This window comes from Capricornis sumatraensis, chromosome 9 (genome assembly GCF_032405125.1).
Source record: "Capricornis sumatraensis isolate serow.1 chromosome 9, serow.2, whole genome shotgun sequence".
NCBI lineage: Eukaryota > Metazoa > Chordata > Mammalia > Artiodactyla > Bovidae > Capricornis > Capricornis sumatraensis.
The window spans coordinates 14,418,722-14,435,393 of record NC_091077.1 but is presented as its reverse complement, the minus strand read 5'-3'; the positions used below and the strand labels follow the sequence as shown (position 1 = coordinate 14,435,393).

The following is a 16,672-nucleotide window of genomic DNA, read 5'->3' as shown; positions in this document are numbered from 1 at the left end:
ACACCAACACCACCATGAGAGAGTGGGACACAAAAGAATTTTCCCTTTTTCTTGTTTTGGCTTTTTAATTTCAAAACCATTTTGTGTAACTTGCACCAGTTCTGAGTGCGCTATTAACAAAAAGGTAGCAACAGTCTGAAAGTGCCTGGGGGTCTCCCACTGGACACACCCACACCTGATGCCCTGGCTTGGGCAGGGATAGTCCTCAACGGGGACCAACGTGGAGATCGGGGCTCCTGGAGGGAAAGAAAAGGGCAAAGCTAGCAAGTCTCAGAGACAGGAAGGGTGTGTTGAACAAGTTGGGAAGAAATTAAAGAAGTCAGCAGAGTCCAGGTCCTCAGAAGCCTTGTTGATGTGACCGAGGTGGGGTGGAAGGGGGTCACAGAATGGGAAAGACACGATGAAGGCTTTATTTTAGCCAGATCATTGGTGGCCTGGGCGACACCTCTGGAGCTGTGGCCAGAAACAAAGATAGTGTACCCCGTACCCCCACCTTCGCCCCAACGCATGGCCCCCACCCCACTGAAATCTCTAGCAGAAACATCATGCGAACAGCCCCACCCACTCAGGCTCCCCTTCCCTCCAACCCCACCGCCCCCTGCTGAGGCCACAGAGGTGGCCAGACCTGCTCCTGTGGGAGGAAGCCTCCCTCCCTATCTCCCCATCTCTAATTAATGGCCTCTCTTGATTAAATCATCTCTGCTCTGTGCTGGCATCTCCCGGAACGCGGGACACTGGGGCTGTATTGCCAACGAAACCAATGAATAATAAATATGACTGCCTGATGCATGCATTTAAAACCAATTTTTAAATCGTCAAGAAAAGCAATTAATTTCCATTTAAATTAGCAAGTTTGACATGAAAAGAATCACTTCCTGGACAAGCACTTTGAGAGGCACTTTGCTCTGTACCTGCTTTAAAAAAAAAACACAAAAACACACCAAAAACACCCACCTTACAACACCTGTACCCCATCCCTCCAATCATATTGGGCATCTGATGCCCACAGGTGCCTGGCATCAGAACGGCTCCTTCTCTCATACACACAACACAGGGGCAGGCCCCACCCTCTGATACTTTTGCATTGGTGGCTTTTGTTCTAACAACCCTGAACATTCATTGGAAGGACTGATGCTGAAGCTGAAGCTCCAGTACTTTGGCCATCTGATGTGAAGAGCCAGCTCACTGGAAAACACCTTGATGCTGGAAAGGATGGAGAGCAAGAGGAAAAGGGGGCAACAGAGGATGAGATGGGTGGACATGAGTTTGAGCAAACTCCAGGAGACAGTGGAGGACAGGGAAGCCTGGCGCTCTGTGGTCCATGGGGTCGCCAAGAGTTGGACACAACTGAGCGACTGAACAACAAAATATGAGAAATAACCCCCCATCCCTTGACCCTGACCTGGGTCACATGTCATCCGCCTGTGTCCAAGGTTGCCTGCTGATCGCAACTTCCCCTATGATGGACGTGACTGGCTTCATAGGGGAAGCTTTGCAGACCATCCAGTGGCAGTACCCACGTCACCCCGAACTGAAGTGACCACACTTCACACTGCCCCTAAGGTAGTTTGAGCGGGCAGGCGCCAGACCAGTGGCGTAGACTATACTCTCATCATCCTGAGGGCCTGGGATCCAGGGCCTGGATTCTGGGCAGGAGCAGGTGGGTGGGAGTGTGGAGCAGGTGACAGAAGCCACAGCTTCTGCATTATGGATGCTGAGAGGGCTCCAGGGCATCTTTATCTAAGAGCAACTTTCTTTTGTGTTTGGGGTTTGGCTGCTGCTAGACAAAGGAAGAGGGAGGTCCATGGAGGCAGGTGGGGACCCCCAGGGTCACACAGGACACACACCTAAGGACAACAGGGGGCACATGTTGCATCCCTGCTTCAGGAAACTAAGATCCCGTAAACCAGGTGGCAAGGCAAAAAAAAAAAAAAATTCCCTGCCAGCCCCACACAGAAAAGTGCACCCCTACCCTCTCCCTTCCCCAACAGCACCTCAGGTGCCTGGGAGCTCAGGGAGACCTTCCTTGGGCGTTTGGTGTTAAGGGGCACAGGCCCACTTCTCAGGTGGTACTTTGGAGGAGGACCCTGCAAACCTTTCTGCCCTGAAGTGCTCATTTCCAATCCTTCCCAGAGGCTCCACTGGACCAGGAGAGGGGGGCAAAGACTCCCCAAGCCCCAGAGAACGGCAGTGGGGCCTCTGCCTGCTTCGTGGCCCCCACAGATGGTGGCAGAAGGGTCTGTCTGGAGGGGCAGCCAAGCAGCCAGAGCTGAGAGGAGGCTCATTAAACCTTCTTAATGACAAGCGTGCTGGCAGGCAGAGAGCAACTGCTCCAGAAACTGGCCAGATGGGCGTCGGCCCAGGTGACTATTTATAAGCAACTCAGGCCTGTGTTAAGAGACTCAGCTCTGGGGGTAGGGGGATTCTTCCTTGGGGTCAGGCCAGGCAGGGCTTATTTTATTGGATTCCCAAGCCCTGCTAGCCCACCACTCCAAGATCCATGCTGGTCCCCATTAAGTGTGTGTGTGGGGGGCAGAACGGACATAACCCCTTCTCCAACACACCCATGAACCCCTTGACTGACCTCTGAGCCTCCTGCCCAGGCCCGGATCCAGGGGCAGCTGTGAGGAGTCATGCAGAACAGATGGGCCACGCCCCCAGCCTCCACCTGAAGAGTCCTGCCCCCTCCCACACCTGCTGCAGGGATTCCTTCTGCTCAGTGACCCTCCCCTTACCATGTTCCAGCACAGAACTCCCCCCACCTGCCACCGGAAGGCTAGGCAGGACCCCTGCTCTCAGAGACATCTGGCAGTGGCCCTGCTCACTGGCCCCCGTTGCCATGGTATTAGCATCTGCAGAGGTGCCTGGGTCCTGGCAGAATGCTTACGGTGACAGGGAAGTGGGCATCGGAGTGTTGGGAATATTTTGTTCCAACTGAAGTGGGGTGTGTTTGGGGGGGCACGGCACCGAGAGCACCAAGGGTGAACGGGGACTTCACTCTGGTTCCCTGAGGATTCTCCTGTTCCACCTGACCTGCTGAACCCAGAGCTGTGCGGTCAGGGCCCTTGCATTCTGGAACATTCCTGAACACCCAAGTTTGAGGACCGCGGCTGTTCCACTTCCCCGAGAGTCTGCTGCTGCTATGAAGCACCCCAGGCCCAGGGAAAGGAGCAGCTTCCCAGGGAGGGACCATGGCCTGGACACCTGACACCAGGGGTGGTGGCAGATGACCGCTGCCCTGGGGGTGGGAAGTGAAATGCCAGACAGCAAAGCAGTGGTTCCAGGTTTAATCAAGGGTGGGGAAGGCGCTGCATGGCTGCTTAGAGGCCCCGTAGCAGCCAGCAGCCTGGGCCCCACACGGAGCATCTGCTTTTTACAACTGAACAGAGGAACACGGCCCAACCAGCAACAACTCAAGGCCCACCTGACCCCATCCTGGACCTGGGGTGGCACAGGGGCAGCTCAGCTAATTAGGCCTTCTCTTTGGGACAGGTCACCCCCAACCCTGGCCCTGGGAGCCCAGGGAGCCTCTCCACCCTGTGCCCTTCTGAAGTCGATTCCTAAAGGGGAGGGGGGTCTAGCAGGGACAGCCCCAATGGGAGCGGACAGGGAGCACCCGGTGGTGAAGGGCCCCCTCCCAGCCATTCTGGGATCAATAAATACTGTGTGACAGGAGAAGGGAGGGGTCCCCACTGGTTGGCCGGCAGCAGGGAGCGGAGTCTGCGGGCCCAGCCACCCCGTCCCACCCGTCTCCCCCAGGGGGCCAGGCCTGGGCCATCCACACCCCTCACTCCGTGCGAAGGATGATGTGGATGCCCGAATCTGTGAACACGGGCCCGCTCATCTCCCCTGTCCGCAGCGCGAAGGAGGCGTCTTCAAATGGCTTCTGCATCTGACCTGGGGGAGGAAGCAGGAGAGATGGCGGGTGCGGTCCAGACCGGCAGGTGGGACTGGGCAGACGGGGCTCCCACTGCGCCCCCAGGGCCCTCATTCTGACTCATCCGTCATGCACTTTCCGGCCCTGTCACGGCGCCTGAGCTGGGCGCAGCTGGGGGCGGCAAGGCTATTAGGGAGGCCCCAGGAAGCTGAGGACAGCATGAAGAACGAGGCAGAGTGGCTGTCTCCTCTGTGCACTGAGAGAGGAGCTTTACCGAGGAGCTGGTCTCCCTGGCCCACAGCCCCTTGCTGGCTCCCAAACACCCCTCAGCCTATTTTGGGCCCTTCCTTGATGCTCTAGAGACCCCAGGATGAAGGGGGGAGGCGGCGGCGGCCTGGTTCCCTCTGCTCCTCCCTTCCCACAGTCCCAGGTGGAGGGGCCTGAACTTGGCAGGGTTGCTGATCTGACCCCCTCCTCCCCTCACTCCTGGTTTCTCCACCCAGGAGGGCGGGCAGAGGATTCTGGGGGATGTGCTCTGGGACTCTTAGGGGCCCCAGCTTTGCACCTCAACAGGAAGAGAGGGAAATGGCAGCAAGCACCCACCCTGGTGGGTCTGTGATGGGGACAACTGAGCAGAGACACACAGATGGATGCCCCACCCTGAGAGAAATGCCACCACCGGGGAGAAGACTCTGCAGCCTGAGGAAGGGACTCTGCTGCCACCTGGTGGACCCCAGGGGACAGTGCGACACAGGCCAGCCCTCTAGGTGGGGTGCAGGTGCCAGTGGGTCAGAGGGTCTTGCTGGGGTTCAGGGGTGCCCATTTTTTGCGCACCTCTGCTGAAGGCACCCAGGTCTCCCCTGGCCTTGGCGGAGCTGCAGTCGCTGAACTGTGAGGCCAGAGATTCAAAGTCCTCCTCTCCAGACTTAATCTTCTGGATGTAGCCTGCAAGGGGGACACAAAGGGAGGCGTCCTCGTCAGGGCTGGGTGGGCGGAGGGTTCCGGGCAGGGCAGCACTTCACTCAGAAAGGAGCCCGCAACCCCTGCCAATTGTGTGTGCATGAGCGTGCATGCACAACCACAGCCGGAGCCATACACACCCATGACAGGCATGCACCCCATGACCCTGTGGTGACCTCAAGAGCAGCTGGTCTCCTACCCAGTCCTACAACCCCTTCTCTGTAACCCCCCCTCCCTACACACACAGGAACACATAATGAACATGGCATGGCCTCTACCTAGCCCCACACACTGAGAGAAAGTCTACCTCCAGGCTCTGCTGGGGCGGACAGCAGGCAGGACGGACGTTACGAAGGAGCACTGGGGGACTTCCCTGCGGTCCAGTAGTTAAGACTTGGGGCTTCCAACGTATGGGGCACAGGTTTGACCCCTGGTTGGGAATTAAGACCCCACAGAAGCACAGCCAAGAAAATAAAAATAAAAAGGGACACTGGGACGCCCCAGGGCAGTAAAAGGAAAATTTTCTAGAGGCTTCTAGGACAAAGGCAGGAGGCCATAGCACTAGCCCAGCTCTGCCACAGGAGATGGCTGAGCCCTCAGCGCGAGGGCCTTGGTTGTCCTGTCTGTCCAAAGTGTGAGGAAGGCCAGGGCCACTTCCTGGGGTGTCATGAAGAACCCTGGAGGCGGCCTGACTGGGACTCAGCAAGAGACAGGCGGCAGACTGCGCCCCCGGGGCAGCTGACACGGCTCTTCTCCCAGCTGCCCTGATGGGCTGAGTTGGCAGCGCACCAGATTCACCCTCTGTGCAGCCCAAACTAGATACCGATTCTTCCTGGGGGGACAGGGAGACAGGGCTGATGGGAGGGAAGGAAGAGGACTGAGGCAAAGGGCTCCCAGCAGAGGGCAACACCACGGAGACACTTCACCCATGGCTCCCGTCTGACCTAAATGAGGCTGTGACACGCCTGGCACCTTTCTGAGCACCACATGGACGCTGCTGATTAATCCACTTGGTGCTCAGAGACCCACACACCCAGCCAGACCATCTGCCTGTCGCTGAGCTGGTGGGAACTTCACCTTGGCCCACGGATCTCCGGCTCCAGTCTAGCCTGTCACTGTCATCCATCCGTCCGTCCAGGACGCTATGGCAGCACACCTGTCACCCCACTCCCCCATCTCACTACAGGCCACGGCAGTAACTCGTGTCCTGGCATCTGATCTGCTTGGCTGCTTCCACAGCTGTTCCCGTGACCCCTGCCTGCCCTGTGTCCCTGCGCCTCTGAGCCTCGACCATCGGTCATTTGCCAGCCGGTCACAGGGACACGAGGCACAGTGCCAGGCACTGAGAGACACCCGGACAAGCGGCACCCGCTGTCAGCATGCTGTCCTCCCTTCTGCGGGGCCCTGCCACTCGGACTACCCTGCTTCTTTCTGACCTGCGTGCCCGTCTGCACCTTGTGGTCTGTGCTGGCTGTCACCGCACTGTGCTACCTGGTCAGACAGGCTCTCAGATGTGACACAGCCCCGCTCCCTGTGGCCTGCATGCTGCGGTGGCTTTTTTTGGAGGGGGAGTTGGGGGCGGGGGGGGAGGCTGCACCCTGCAGCTTGTGGGATCTTAGTTCCCTGACTAGGGATCAAAGCCAGGCCCTCAGCAGTGAAAGCCTGGAGTCCTACGCACTGAACCGCCAGGGAAGTCCCTGCAGTGCCTCCTGCTGTGAAAAGCCGGGTGGGCTCCCAATAACCCCCGTGGCTGCCAAGTGGACCCCCTGTGCCTGACGCATCCACGGGTGACTCCGATCTGAACTGGATGGCACAAGGATTCCCCTCCATCTCTTCCTCTCCCTGGATTCTGGTTATGTCCTCAGTCTCACCTGAGCAACACTGAGATACGTTTCCCAACTCCCTACCCCCCGCCCCCCCACCCCCGCCTCCTGTCTGGACTCCAGTAAACCCAGCTAGGGAATCCTGACTGCAGCACCCCTCAGTGTACCTGCCTGCATCCAGGTACTTCGTGGGAGCACTGCTGCATGGGCCCAGCATTTGGGGAGTCAGCCCCGGTCCTGAGTCTTGTTCAAGCACCCCTTGCAGCATCCTCCAGCCACTGGGGCTGGGGGCACAGCTGCAGGGATCCCTGAAACTAGGCAGCCTGGCAAGGACACACAGTGTGTGTGCACGCAAGCAACAGCAGCCTAGGAACTGAATAAAAGCCAAGCTTTTCTCCCCATCATTCACAGCACTCACGTTTTCCTGTGATCAGCAGTTCTCAGAATATATTCTGCTACAGGACTTCCCTGGTGGTCCAGTGGTTAAAAACCCACCTTGCAAAGCAGGGGACATGTGTTCAATCCTTAGTTGGGGAACCAAGATCCCACATGCCTCCAAGCAACTAAGCCCATAAGCTGCAATTAGAGTCTTCATGCCGCAGTGACAGATCCTATATGACCCAATGAAGAGCCCACGTGCCTTAACTATGACCTGATGTAGCCAAATACATAAATACATTTTGTTTTTTAAAAGAAAGAAAATATTCTGCTTGGATGGGACCCTGATTTTTTTTCTTACTTTTTGGCCACGCCCCACGGCATGTGGGATCTTAGTTTCATGACCAGGGATCAAACCTGCGTCCCCTGCATTGGAAGCATGGGGTCTTAACCACTGAACCACAGGGCAAGTCCCTGAAACGATTTTTTAAAAAGAAACAAGACTTCCTTTCTGAGCTCTCCTTTCTAAAACTGACCTTTGGGAGTCTGGCCACAAGTCAAAGTGAAAAGCTAGGGACTTCCCTGGTGGTCCAGTGGCTAAGATTCCACGCTCCCAGTGCAGGGAGCCTGGGTTCAAACCCTGGTCAGGGAACTAGATCCCACATGCTACTGCTAAAGATCCCACATGCCTGCCTGCTGTAACTACTGAGACCCAGTGCAACTGAATAGATAAAACTACGTATTAAAAAAAAAAGGTCCCCCAAAAGCTCGCTCTTTCTCCATCACATGCACTGAGGTAAGGCTGGGTGAGCACACAGAAGGTGGCAATCTGCAAGCCAAGGAGAGAAGCCTCAGAAGAAACCAAACCAATCAACACTCTGATCTTAGACTTCCAGCCTCTAGAACTGTGAAAAATAAACGTCTGTGGCTAAGCCACACAGCCTGTGGTATTCTGTTGTAGCAGCCAGAGTCACACCATGATTCCAGGGACAGTGAGTGAACAAGTGGAGTGGTCTCTGACTCTAAAGAGGTTTAGAGACAAACTAGGGAAAGGGTCTGGACAGGGAAAAAGGTGATGGAATTAAGTCTGCCTTCCTCAAGACCCAAATTCCAGGGATTACCCTGGTGGTCCAGTGACTAGGATGCTGTGCTACCAATGCAGGGGGCCAGATTCGATCCCTGGTTGTGGAAGCAGATCCCACATTCTGCAACTAAGAGTCTGCATGCTGTAACTAAGGATCCTGCATGCTGCAACTAAGACCATGCACAGCCAAGTAAATATTAAATATTAAAAAAAATCCAAATCCAGGAGGGGCTGTCTAGAGACCAGAGACCCCAGCCTGAAACCAGAAGCCTGGAAGGGAGCCGCCCACCATGAGTGGGGACACTGGGTGGAAGGCACTCACTAACCCTCCAGACCCTGGGCACGGAGTACGGGGATGGGACTCACACTGGGGCCTCTCTGCGATCTTGGGCACGTAGGGATGGAGGAACAGGCAGGGAGGGCTTCTCTGTGGCCTGGCTTCCTTACACAAGGACACAGGCAACGATAGGCAGCCAGTCCCCGGATCCCTGACAAGCCTTTGGCCACAGCCCAAGAGCTGCAGAGGAGCTGGCCCTGAGAAAGAAGCCTCAGCAGAAAATGTGAACACATTGATTTTCAAGGCAACTGAGGAGCACAGGTTCTAAATGGGTACGGAGGGACCCAGGCTGCCAGTGGCAGACTGTGCCACCGAAAGGCTGATCTCGTCATCACCTGGAACAAGCCCATGATGAGAAGAGGGGACGAGGGAGAAACATCCTTCTTCATGAAAGAGGAAACCAGGCCCCGGTGCCCAGAGCTTGCTGACCTGGCACATGGGTGTCTGGTAACCAAGTGTACCAAAGTCTGCGCCATCTTACTGCACCCTCATAATGACCCTTGAGGGGGCCCATCTCAGGACACTAAGACCATATGCCAATGTCAGTGGAGGGTCTGCATGCTGAGCCCACCAGGCCTCCCATGTCCTGCCCCAGAGCGCCACCCATGGACCATTAGCAAGCAGGAGAGGCTGCGGTAGGCAAAGGCCTTGTCCTGACCCTGGTCCCCACCACACACACCTACATGACTGGGGTTAAGGCTCTACCATGCAGACAGCATGACACTGAGCCCACTGCTCTGCTAAGCGTTCAGCGGTCGGCTGGCCCCTGGATCTTCAGGCCACCCTGTGCCCATTCTACAGATGAGGCCAGCTGAAGCTCTGAGAATGAAGACACTTGCTTGAAGCTACACAGCTGGCTTCCCTGGTGGCTCAGCTGGTAAAGAATCCGTCTGCAATGCAGGAGACCCCGGTTCGATTCCTGGGTTGGGAAGATCTGCTAGAGAAAGGATAGGCTACCCATTTCAATATTCTTGGGCTTCCCTGATTGCTCAGCTGGTAAAGAATCCGCCTGCAATGTGGGAGACCTGGGTTTAATCCCTGGGTTGGGAAGATTCCCTGGAGAACGGAATGGCTACCCACTCCAGTATGCCGGCCTGGAGAATTCCACAGATTACAGTCCATGGGGTCACAAAGAGTTGGGCACAACTGAGCAACTTTCACACAGCTGGCACTGAGATCCACCTATGGGCCAGTCCAGGGTGGGTCACACTACCTCTGACCTGCCCCTCTCATCTATCACCCAGTCCTCCTGATTCTGCCCACTCAAGCTCTCTAGAATCTACTCCCCCTACCTCCTACCCACTCCAAGTTCAAGTCACACTGTTTCTAGCTGCAGTTCCTCCCACGGCCTCCACCAGGGCCCCTGGCACAGGGAGGCATGTTTGACTCCTGCTAACACTTCCGAGTGTACATTGATTTAAGGTGAGGCCCCAGGGCCCATGGATACCCCTTCCCCAGACCCAAGCTGACCTCAGTACCCCCGGGCTCCCACTGCAGTTGCCAGCCCCACTAGACATGTCGTTGTCCCTCGGAGATGGGACAGGCGGCACCACTCCCAGGCAGGCCCTACAGCCCAACAGCTATTCTTTCAAGTGATGCTCAGATGTCCCCATGTCTACCTGCCACCTCTGGCTGGGACTGTCCCCCAGGCTTCTGTCTCTGGCCTGCTATCTGCTCAACCCAGATCCTCTCGTGGTTGCCTCGCCAAAGTTCCTTCCTCCAGCCCTCAGACTTAGTGAGACTCTCCCCAGATTGCGCCTCTTCCCAAGTCCCCTCAGCCAGTGACGACATCTCCTGCCACTCACTCTCCAAGTGCCCATCACGTTCTGTGCACTCTCACGTGGTCCAGAAGCCTCAGAACTGGGACCACTTGAGCTAAAAGCATCCAAGAGGTCATCTCGTGGTTTCTTCTGAGTATCCCGCCACATCCTCTTCCCCTGAGTGGCAGCCAGACCCCACTCATCACTTACTGCTCATTACTGGCCCATCCAGCCTGGGCCTGGGCCTTCCGGCTTTCCTGGCCCGTCACCCTCCAGCCACAGCTCTTACCGAAAAGCCAGACTGTAGGGCCCTTCTCCCAGCATCACGTGGCTGTGTTTCCTGCAGCCTCTGGAAAAGGACCCAAACTTTTGGCCTCAGCTTGGGCCCTTCTCCACCTGGCTGGGGCCTGCCCAGATAAGTTTCATCTCTCTTCAGTCCCCTGCAGTCTCCCCCTGAGTCCTGCCTACAGCCCAGCCCCAGGCCTTCATTTCCGCCGCTTCCTCTGCCAGGATCCCTTCTTGCTTCCTCTGGGTTCAGGAGACCCAGATGTGGGCGCTACTGTGCGCCAGGCTTTGTGTCCAGTGTGCAGTGGGAAAAGAGAAAGACCCAGCCCCCGCCCTAGGGAGCTTGGGAGGCAAGCTATTTTTTGTTTTTTTTCTTTTTTTTTTTTGGCTGTGGTGGATTGAAGCATGCAGGCTTCTCTAGTTGTGGCATGCAGATTAAGTTGCCTCAAGGCATATAGGACCTAAATTCCCTGACCAGGGTTGGAACTCGCCTCTCCCACAGTAGAAGGTGAATTCTTAACCACTGGACCATCAAGGAAGTCCAAGGAAGCTCTTTAAATCTGCCTTCAAGATTCTGTGCAAAACCTTGGCTCCACTCTACAAGGCTGAGAGGTGGGTGGCTAACAGGTGCCACTTATCATGCTGGGGACTGTATGGGGTGAACAGGTATGGGTGTAGGTGTGTGTCAGTAATATCCCACAGGCCAGTTATGTGGCACAAAACAACAGCTAATACGGACGAACCATGCCAGGCCTGTGCTAATAACCACCATCATAATGGCCACCAGCAATTACAGAACACTTACTAGATGCCAAGGGCTGTTACTCGTGCTTTGCTGCACTAGGGCTTCCCTGGTGACCAGAAGATAAAGAATCTGCCTGCAATGCACGAGACCTGGGTTCGATCCCTGGGTCAGGAAGATCCCCTGGAGAAGGAAACGGCAACCCACTCCAGTATTACTGCCTGGAGAAATCCATGGACAGAGGCGCCTGGTGGGCTACAGACCATGGGGTCACAAAGAGTCGGACACAACTGAGCGACTAACAATTTTTTCTCTTCACCCCATGTGGTGGGTCCTATTATCTTAACACTAACTTTGTAAGTTAAAAGACTGAGGCTGAGATGTTAAGTAGCTTGCTCAAGGTCACACAGCCAGGACCTAGTAGAACTGGACAGGCACTCAGGCTGTTTGGGCAGGGGTGAGGCACTGGTTCTGTGGGGTTGGAGGGCCTGGGAGGTGTCTGGGATCTCTGGTGAGAGAGGCTGAGTGGATGATGAAACCACACTTGTGATCCAGACCAGCACTGTCCAACAGAACTTCCTGCAAGGATGGAAATATTCTCCAGTTGTGCTGTCCAAAATGGCAGCCTATAACCAAGTGGGACTACTGAACAGTGTAGCTGGTGTGACTGAGGAACCAATCTTTAATATGACTTAAACTGAACTAATTTACATGAAAATAACCACATGTAGATAGAAGCAGCCACACTAGATAGCTCTAGACCAGGATGCTGAGGACTACAGCCCTGGGGTCAAATCCTGCTGTTTCTGTAAATAAAGTTTTATTGACACATGACCACACCCATTTGTTTACACATCACCTGCAGCTGCTACGGAGTTGCCAAGCAGAACTGACAGAGACTGTACAGCCCACAAAACCTAAACTATTTACCATCTGCCCTTTTAAGAAAAAGTCTGCCTACCAACTGCTGCTCTAGACTGTGGAGCAAACACAGAACTTAGCGTCGAACAGCCTGCTCAGAGCCAAATTAATTCACTGACTCTTGTCTAGTTCTAACACTGCTACCTTTCCAACCTCCCTCCTGACCCATCCACATACGTGCCCCAGGACCCTGCTTGATAACACTACTCTCCAGGATAGCTCCCACTGAATGACGACCCACACACAACTGTGTGCCACCCATTACACCATTTCATCTCACTGAGCTTTCACTATGGCCCATGAAGGCAAGGAGATGACGACGTCCATTTGACAAAGGTGAAAACCAAGTCTCAAGGAAGTGACGTGAATCTCTCAGGGTCAAGGAGCTCCTAGGGGCATAGTGACCATGTGAACCCAGGTCTGGCAGCCACAAGGCTGGGTCCTCTCCACCAACCTTGGCCCACTCTCACACACCAGCTGGGGAGGAAAATGAGAGGCAGCCATGGAAGCCAGGCTCATGCCACCAACGGGCACTTATAGGTCGGCCAAGGCCACAGCTGACAGCTAAGCTGGCTGGGGTGGAGCATCTCATGTGATTTCTGTAAAGCTTGCACTGCCCTTGGGGAGAGGGACTGCCCCCTTCCCCCAGGCCTGGTCTCCAACCCCAGCTCACCATTGATCAGCTCCAGGGCCTCCTCCTTGGTTCGGGTGATCTTCTCCTGCCGCCAGGATGAGGGTCGCCGTGACTGGCTGTGCTTGACCAGCAGGTGTGAGCAGCGGACCCTGGTGGGCTCCCCTTGTCCATTTTTGCCGCTGCCACTGCTGTTGCCACTTGGCCGCTCCCACTGGCTGGCATTAGTGATGTGATTGAAGTAGTACACCCGGCCTAGAAGGGGGGGTGGGGTACAGAATTCAGCTGGGACCTGCTCAGTGCATACCACGATCAAGCCATGATATGGAACTGGCCAACAAGATGCCTTCATCCAGCCAGCCCACTGCTGTCCACCAGTGTCACCAGGACTTAGGGAGCTAACCCTCTAGGTGGGAGGCAGACAGACAATAAACAAGCAAGTACGACCACATAATAACTTTGGTCATTAATAACTTCAAGGGGGGAAAATAATCCAAGATGAGGAAGAGAGGTTCAAAGCATGCACTCAGCAGCCAGACTCCCTGTTCAAATCTGCCACACACTCCCTGTATGACTCCCTTCTCCGGGCCTCAGTTTTCTCACTTGTAAAATGGAAATAACAGTACTTGCCTGAATGGTTTTTGGAAGGACTGTATGAGTTCACATCTGTAACGAGTTTAGGATAGCACTTGACATATATTAACACATTATCGACTGGGGAATTTTTGCAAAAACTAACGCCTGTGTCTGGCGATTATAAATGAATGTTGAGACACTCCAGTCAGTAACATTTGGGTAACAAAAGACATACTAATACATCTCTGGTCAAACTGTGGGCTTCCAAGGTGGCACAGAGGTAAAGAATCTGCCTGCTAATGCAGGAAGCAAAAAAATCTTGGGTTTGATCCCTGGGTTGGAAGATACTCTGGAAGAGGAAATGGCAACTCACTCCAGTATTCTTGCCTGGGAAATCCCATGGACAGAGGAGCCTGGTGGGATAGTCCATGGGGTCACAAAGAGGAGGACACGACTTAAGCATGCACATGTTACTGTGAGGCATCTGGTCAGCTACTAGTACCTCCAAAACAAAGCAATGGGTGTTTATTCTGCTGCATAAACTGTACCCATGTGTGTCACACACAAAAGCTTTGTCCTTTTCCCCTACCCAGTTACAGAACTGGGGTCCAGCATTACTGGGGTCAGATGTTATCCAGAGACTAAAGAGCATGGAGTGAGGGCTGCCAACAAGAAGCTTGAAGTAGGACCCAGTAGAGATAGGGTGTCATTCCTGGAGCAGAGTCTGCCCGGGGTTACACGGAGGACTTGTCCGAACACCGTGAAGGGCTGGATGTCACCCTCAGGGAACACTGTCAGGACTGAACTGGGTAGAAATGGCTGGAGTGGGAGCCCCAAATTGGGCAGAGCATTGGCTTTACATTGTAGGTCACATCCATGGGTCAAGGCTGCAGGGTGGGGTGGGGGTTGGTGAGAGCTGAGCCACTGACTGCCTCAAAAACACTGGCAATGGGTTCCATCTCCCTGAACCTCAGTTTTCTCATTTGAAAAGTGGGGGTGAGAGAATAAGGACATCAAACCTCCAGAGGGTTAATGTGGAGAGTGGATGGTGCTGTATGCAAAGTGCTCCTGATGTTCAAAAAATCAAATTATTACTGCGACAATGACTGCTAGGCTCTATGGAGAAAGAAGTGTGAAATACTGGAACCTGCATCTTGGTAGTTTGCAGCAAGAAGGGTAGGGGGCTCTGGAGTCAGAATGACTGGGTCCGAACCCAACCCCCACCCCCTGAAATCAATGACCTTGGGCGGGTTCCTTGCGTTTTCTGGCCTCGAGTTTCCTGATCTGCAAAACGGGGGTAACAATTACCTCTCTCCCAAAATTATGGCCATTTAGAGAAAGCAAACACCCAAAATGCTTGGAACTATGCTTGGTCCTGAGATAAACGTTCCCTATTCTTGACATTATTACTGGGGAAAAGTCTTAAGTCGGGTTCCGGAGCACAAGAGCAGTTCTCAGGCAGAATACCACAGGCTGGATATCGCAAACTCAGAATATGGTGTGGATGGTAGCGAGTGTATTAGCAGAAGGAGGTTGTATATCCGAGGCCGAACAACACCCTTAGGGCCCCGCCCTGAGCATGATGTTGGGGTGTCCTCCCCAAGGGGTCCCCACCCTGGGACCAGCGGGTTGCACAGACGTTCCCTCAGGACTTCTGGTGCATTAGGCCGAACGAAAATGTCAGTCAGATCGGCAGGGCCAGGGCCATCGCCTGAGGGAGTGCCGCGGGATCACCATCCCCTTGCCACCCCGGGAGCACCCTGGAACTCCCCGGCCACGCCCCTTGCCTCAGTTTCCTCGGGATTCCCCTCTCCTCAGGCTCGCAGCCCCAACAGGGTGGGCCGGGGCCGTTACCCGGGGACGACGCGGAGGAGCCAGGACCCCACGGGAACCGAGCAGCGCTGCCGCGCTCGAGGGACAAGCTCGAGCCCTGCTTCTGCGGGCCCTCGCGGCCCCGTCCCAGCCCCGACCCCCGCGGCACCTGAGCTGCGGCTCATACGCTTCTCCCAGCCGGGCGGCAGCTTCTCCTCGTCCGCCATCTTCCCTCCTGCCGCAGAGGCCGCTCCGCCTCCGCCGCACCGCCTCTGCCGCCCGCGTCCGCCCATCGCTGCTGCCGATTGGCTGAGCCCGCCCCGCACGGGGTCCTGGCGACAGCACTCATTGGGCACCCTAACTGTCCGGACTGATTCTCTGGCTTCCTATTGAGCAAAAGCGGGGGTGGGCGGAGCCTCCCACCTTTAATCTGGGCCCCGCCCCCGGTCGGCCTCACCCAGGTCCCGCCCTCTTCCTTTCCTCGGCCGCTAAATGGTGGGAAAGGGACGCGAACTCGCCTTATCAACGCCCTCTGCTGAGCTTCCAAAAGTTCCGACCCCTCCTTTGCGTCCTTCGCCACAGAACCCATCCGATTGGCTACTACTGTAGCAATTCCCGCCTTCCTAAACCATAGCCCGCGGGCTGAAGCCTCCCATGCGGAAGTGTCTGGCCTGTGTGGTGTGGAGGTAACCGCAGCGAAGGAAGTTCTTGAAAAAGGCGGTGCTGCCTTTGCTGTTGCCATAGCAACGCAGTTACCTTGGTGATGAACAGCTAAGAATCCAGAAGCCTATATTTGGCTCCTCTGTTCTCCCTCGTCCCACTTGTTTCCCCAAGATGTCCAAAGCTAGCCCACCTCCTTTTAATTTTTTGTGCAAAACTCCCTATTTTACTGACCCAAACACCTTCCATTTCCTTTGAAATCTACTTTACTTTACTAATTCCCTCCCAGTTTGGCTTCTGCCTCTGTCCTGGGTGACTCGTGGGTGTTGGCATTGCCATTCAGATGAGGACACGGTGGCTTTGTGGGTGGAAATTAGTGGGTGGAAGCGCGGGTGGGAGGATAATAGCTCAGTTTGAATCAAGTTGCTTTTTAAATTTATTTTTTATTGAAATATCAGTTGAATAAGTCAATTTAAAATGAAGGCTGTGGCACTAAACGGACATTGAAGAGGTGGTTGGAGACCTAGGGCTGTAGATTTACGTCGGAATCGGGACACCAACAGGGAAGAGTTCAACTAAAGTTCCTCTATAGGAAGAGGAGAGTGAAAAAGCTAGTTTAAAATGCAACATTAAAAAAACTATGATCATGGCATCTGGCCCCATCACTTCATGGCAAATAGAAAAGGGGAAAGTGGAAACAGTGACAGATTTTATTTTCCAGGGCTCCAAAATCACTGTGGATGGTGACTGCAGTGATGAAATTAAAAGACACTTGCTCCTTGAAAGGAAAGCTATGACAAACCTAGACAGGGTATTAAAAAGCAGA

The 16,672-nt window shown here is 54.8% G+C and overlaps 1 protein-coding gene across 1 annotated transcript; it reads right to left on the bottom strand.

Annotated features, from left to right (window-relative positions):
- Window positions 1–3,295: 3,295 nt before the first annotated feature.
- PIN1 (peptidylprolyl cis/trans isomerase, NIMA-interacting 1) lies at window positions 3,296–15,419 on the bottom strand. The gene is made up of 4 exons (XM_068980898.1): window positions 15,356–15,419; window positions 12,841–13,053; window positions 4,712–4,822; window positions 3,296–3,897 (listed from the first exon to the last, which is right to left on the bottom strand). The coding sequence occupies exons 1-4, from the start codon at window positions 15,411–15,413 to the stop codon at window positions 3,788–3,790; spliced, it is 492 nt and encodes a 163-aa protein (XP_068836999.1). The 5' UTR covers window positions 15,414–15,419; the 3' UTR covers window positions 3,296–3,787.
- Between the last annotated feature and the right edge of the window lie 1,253 nt (window positions 15,420–16,672).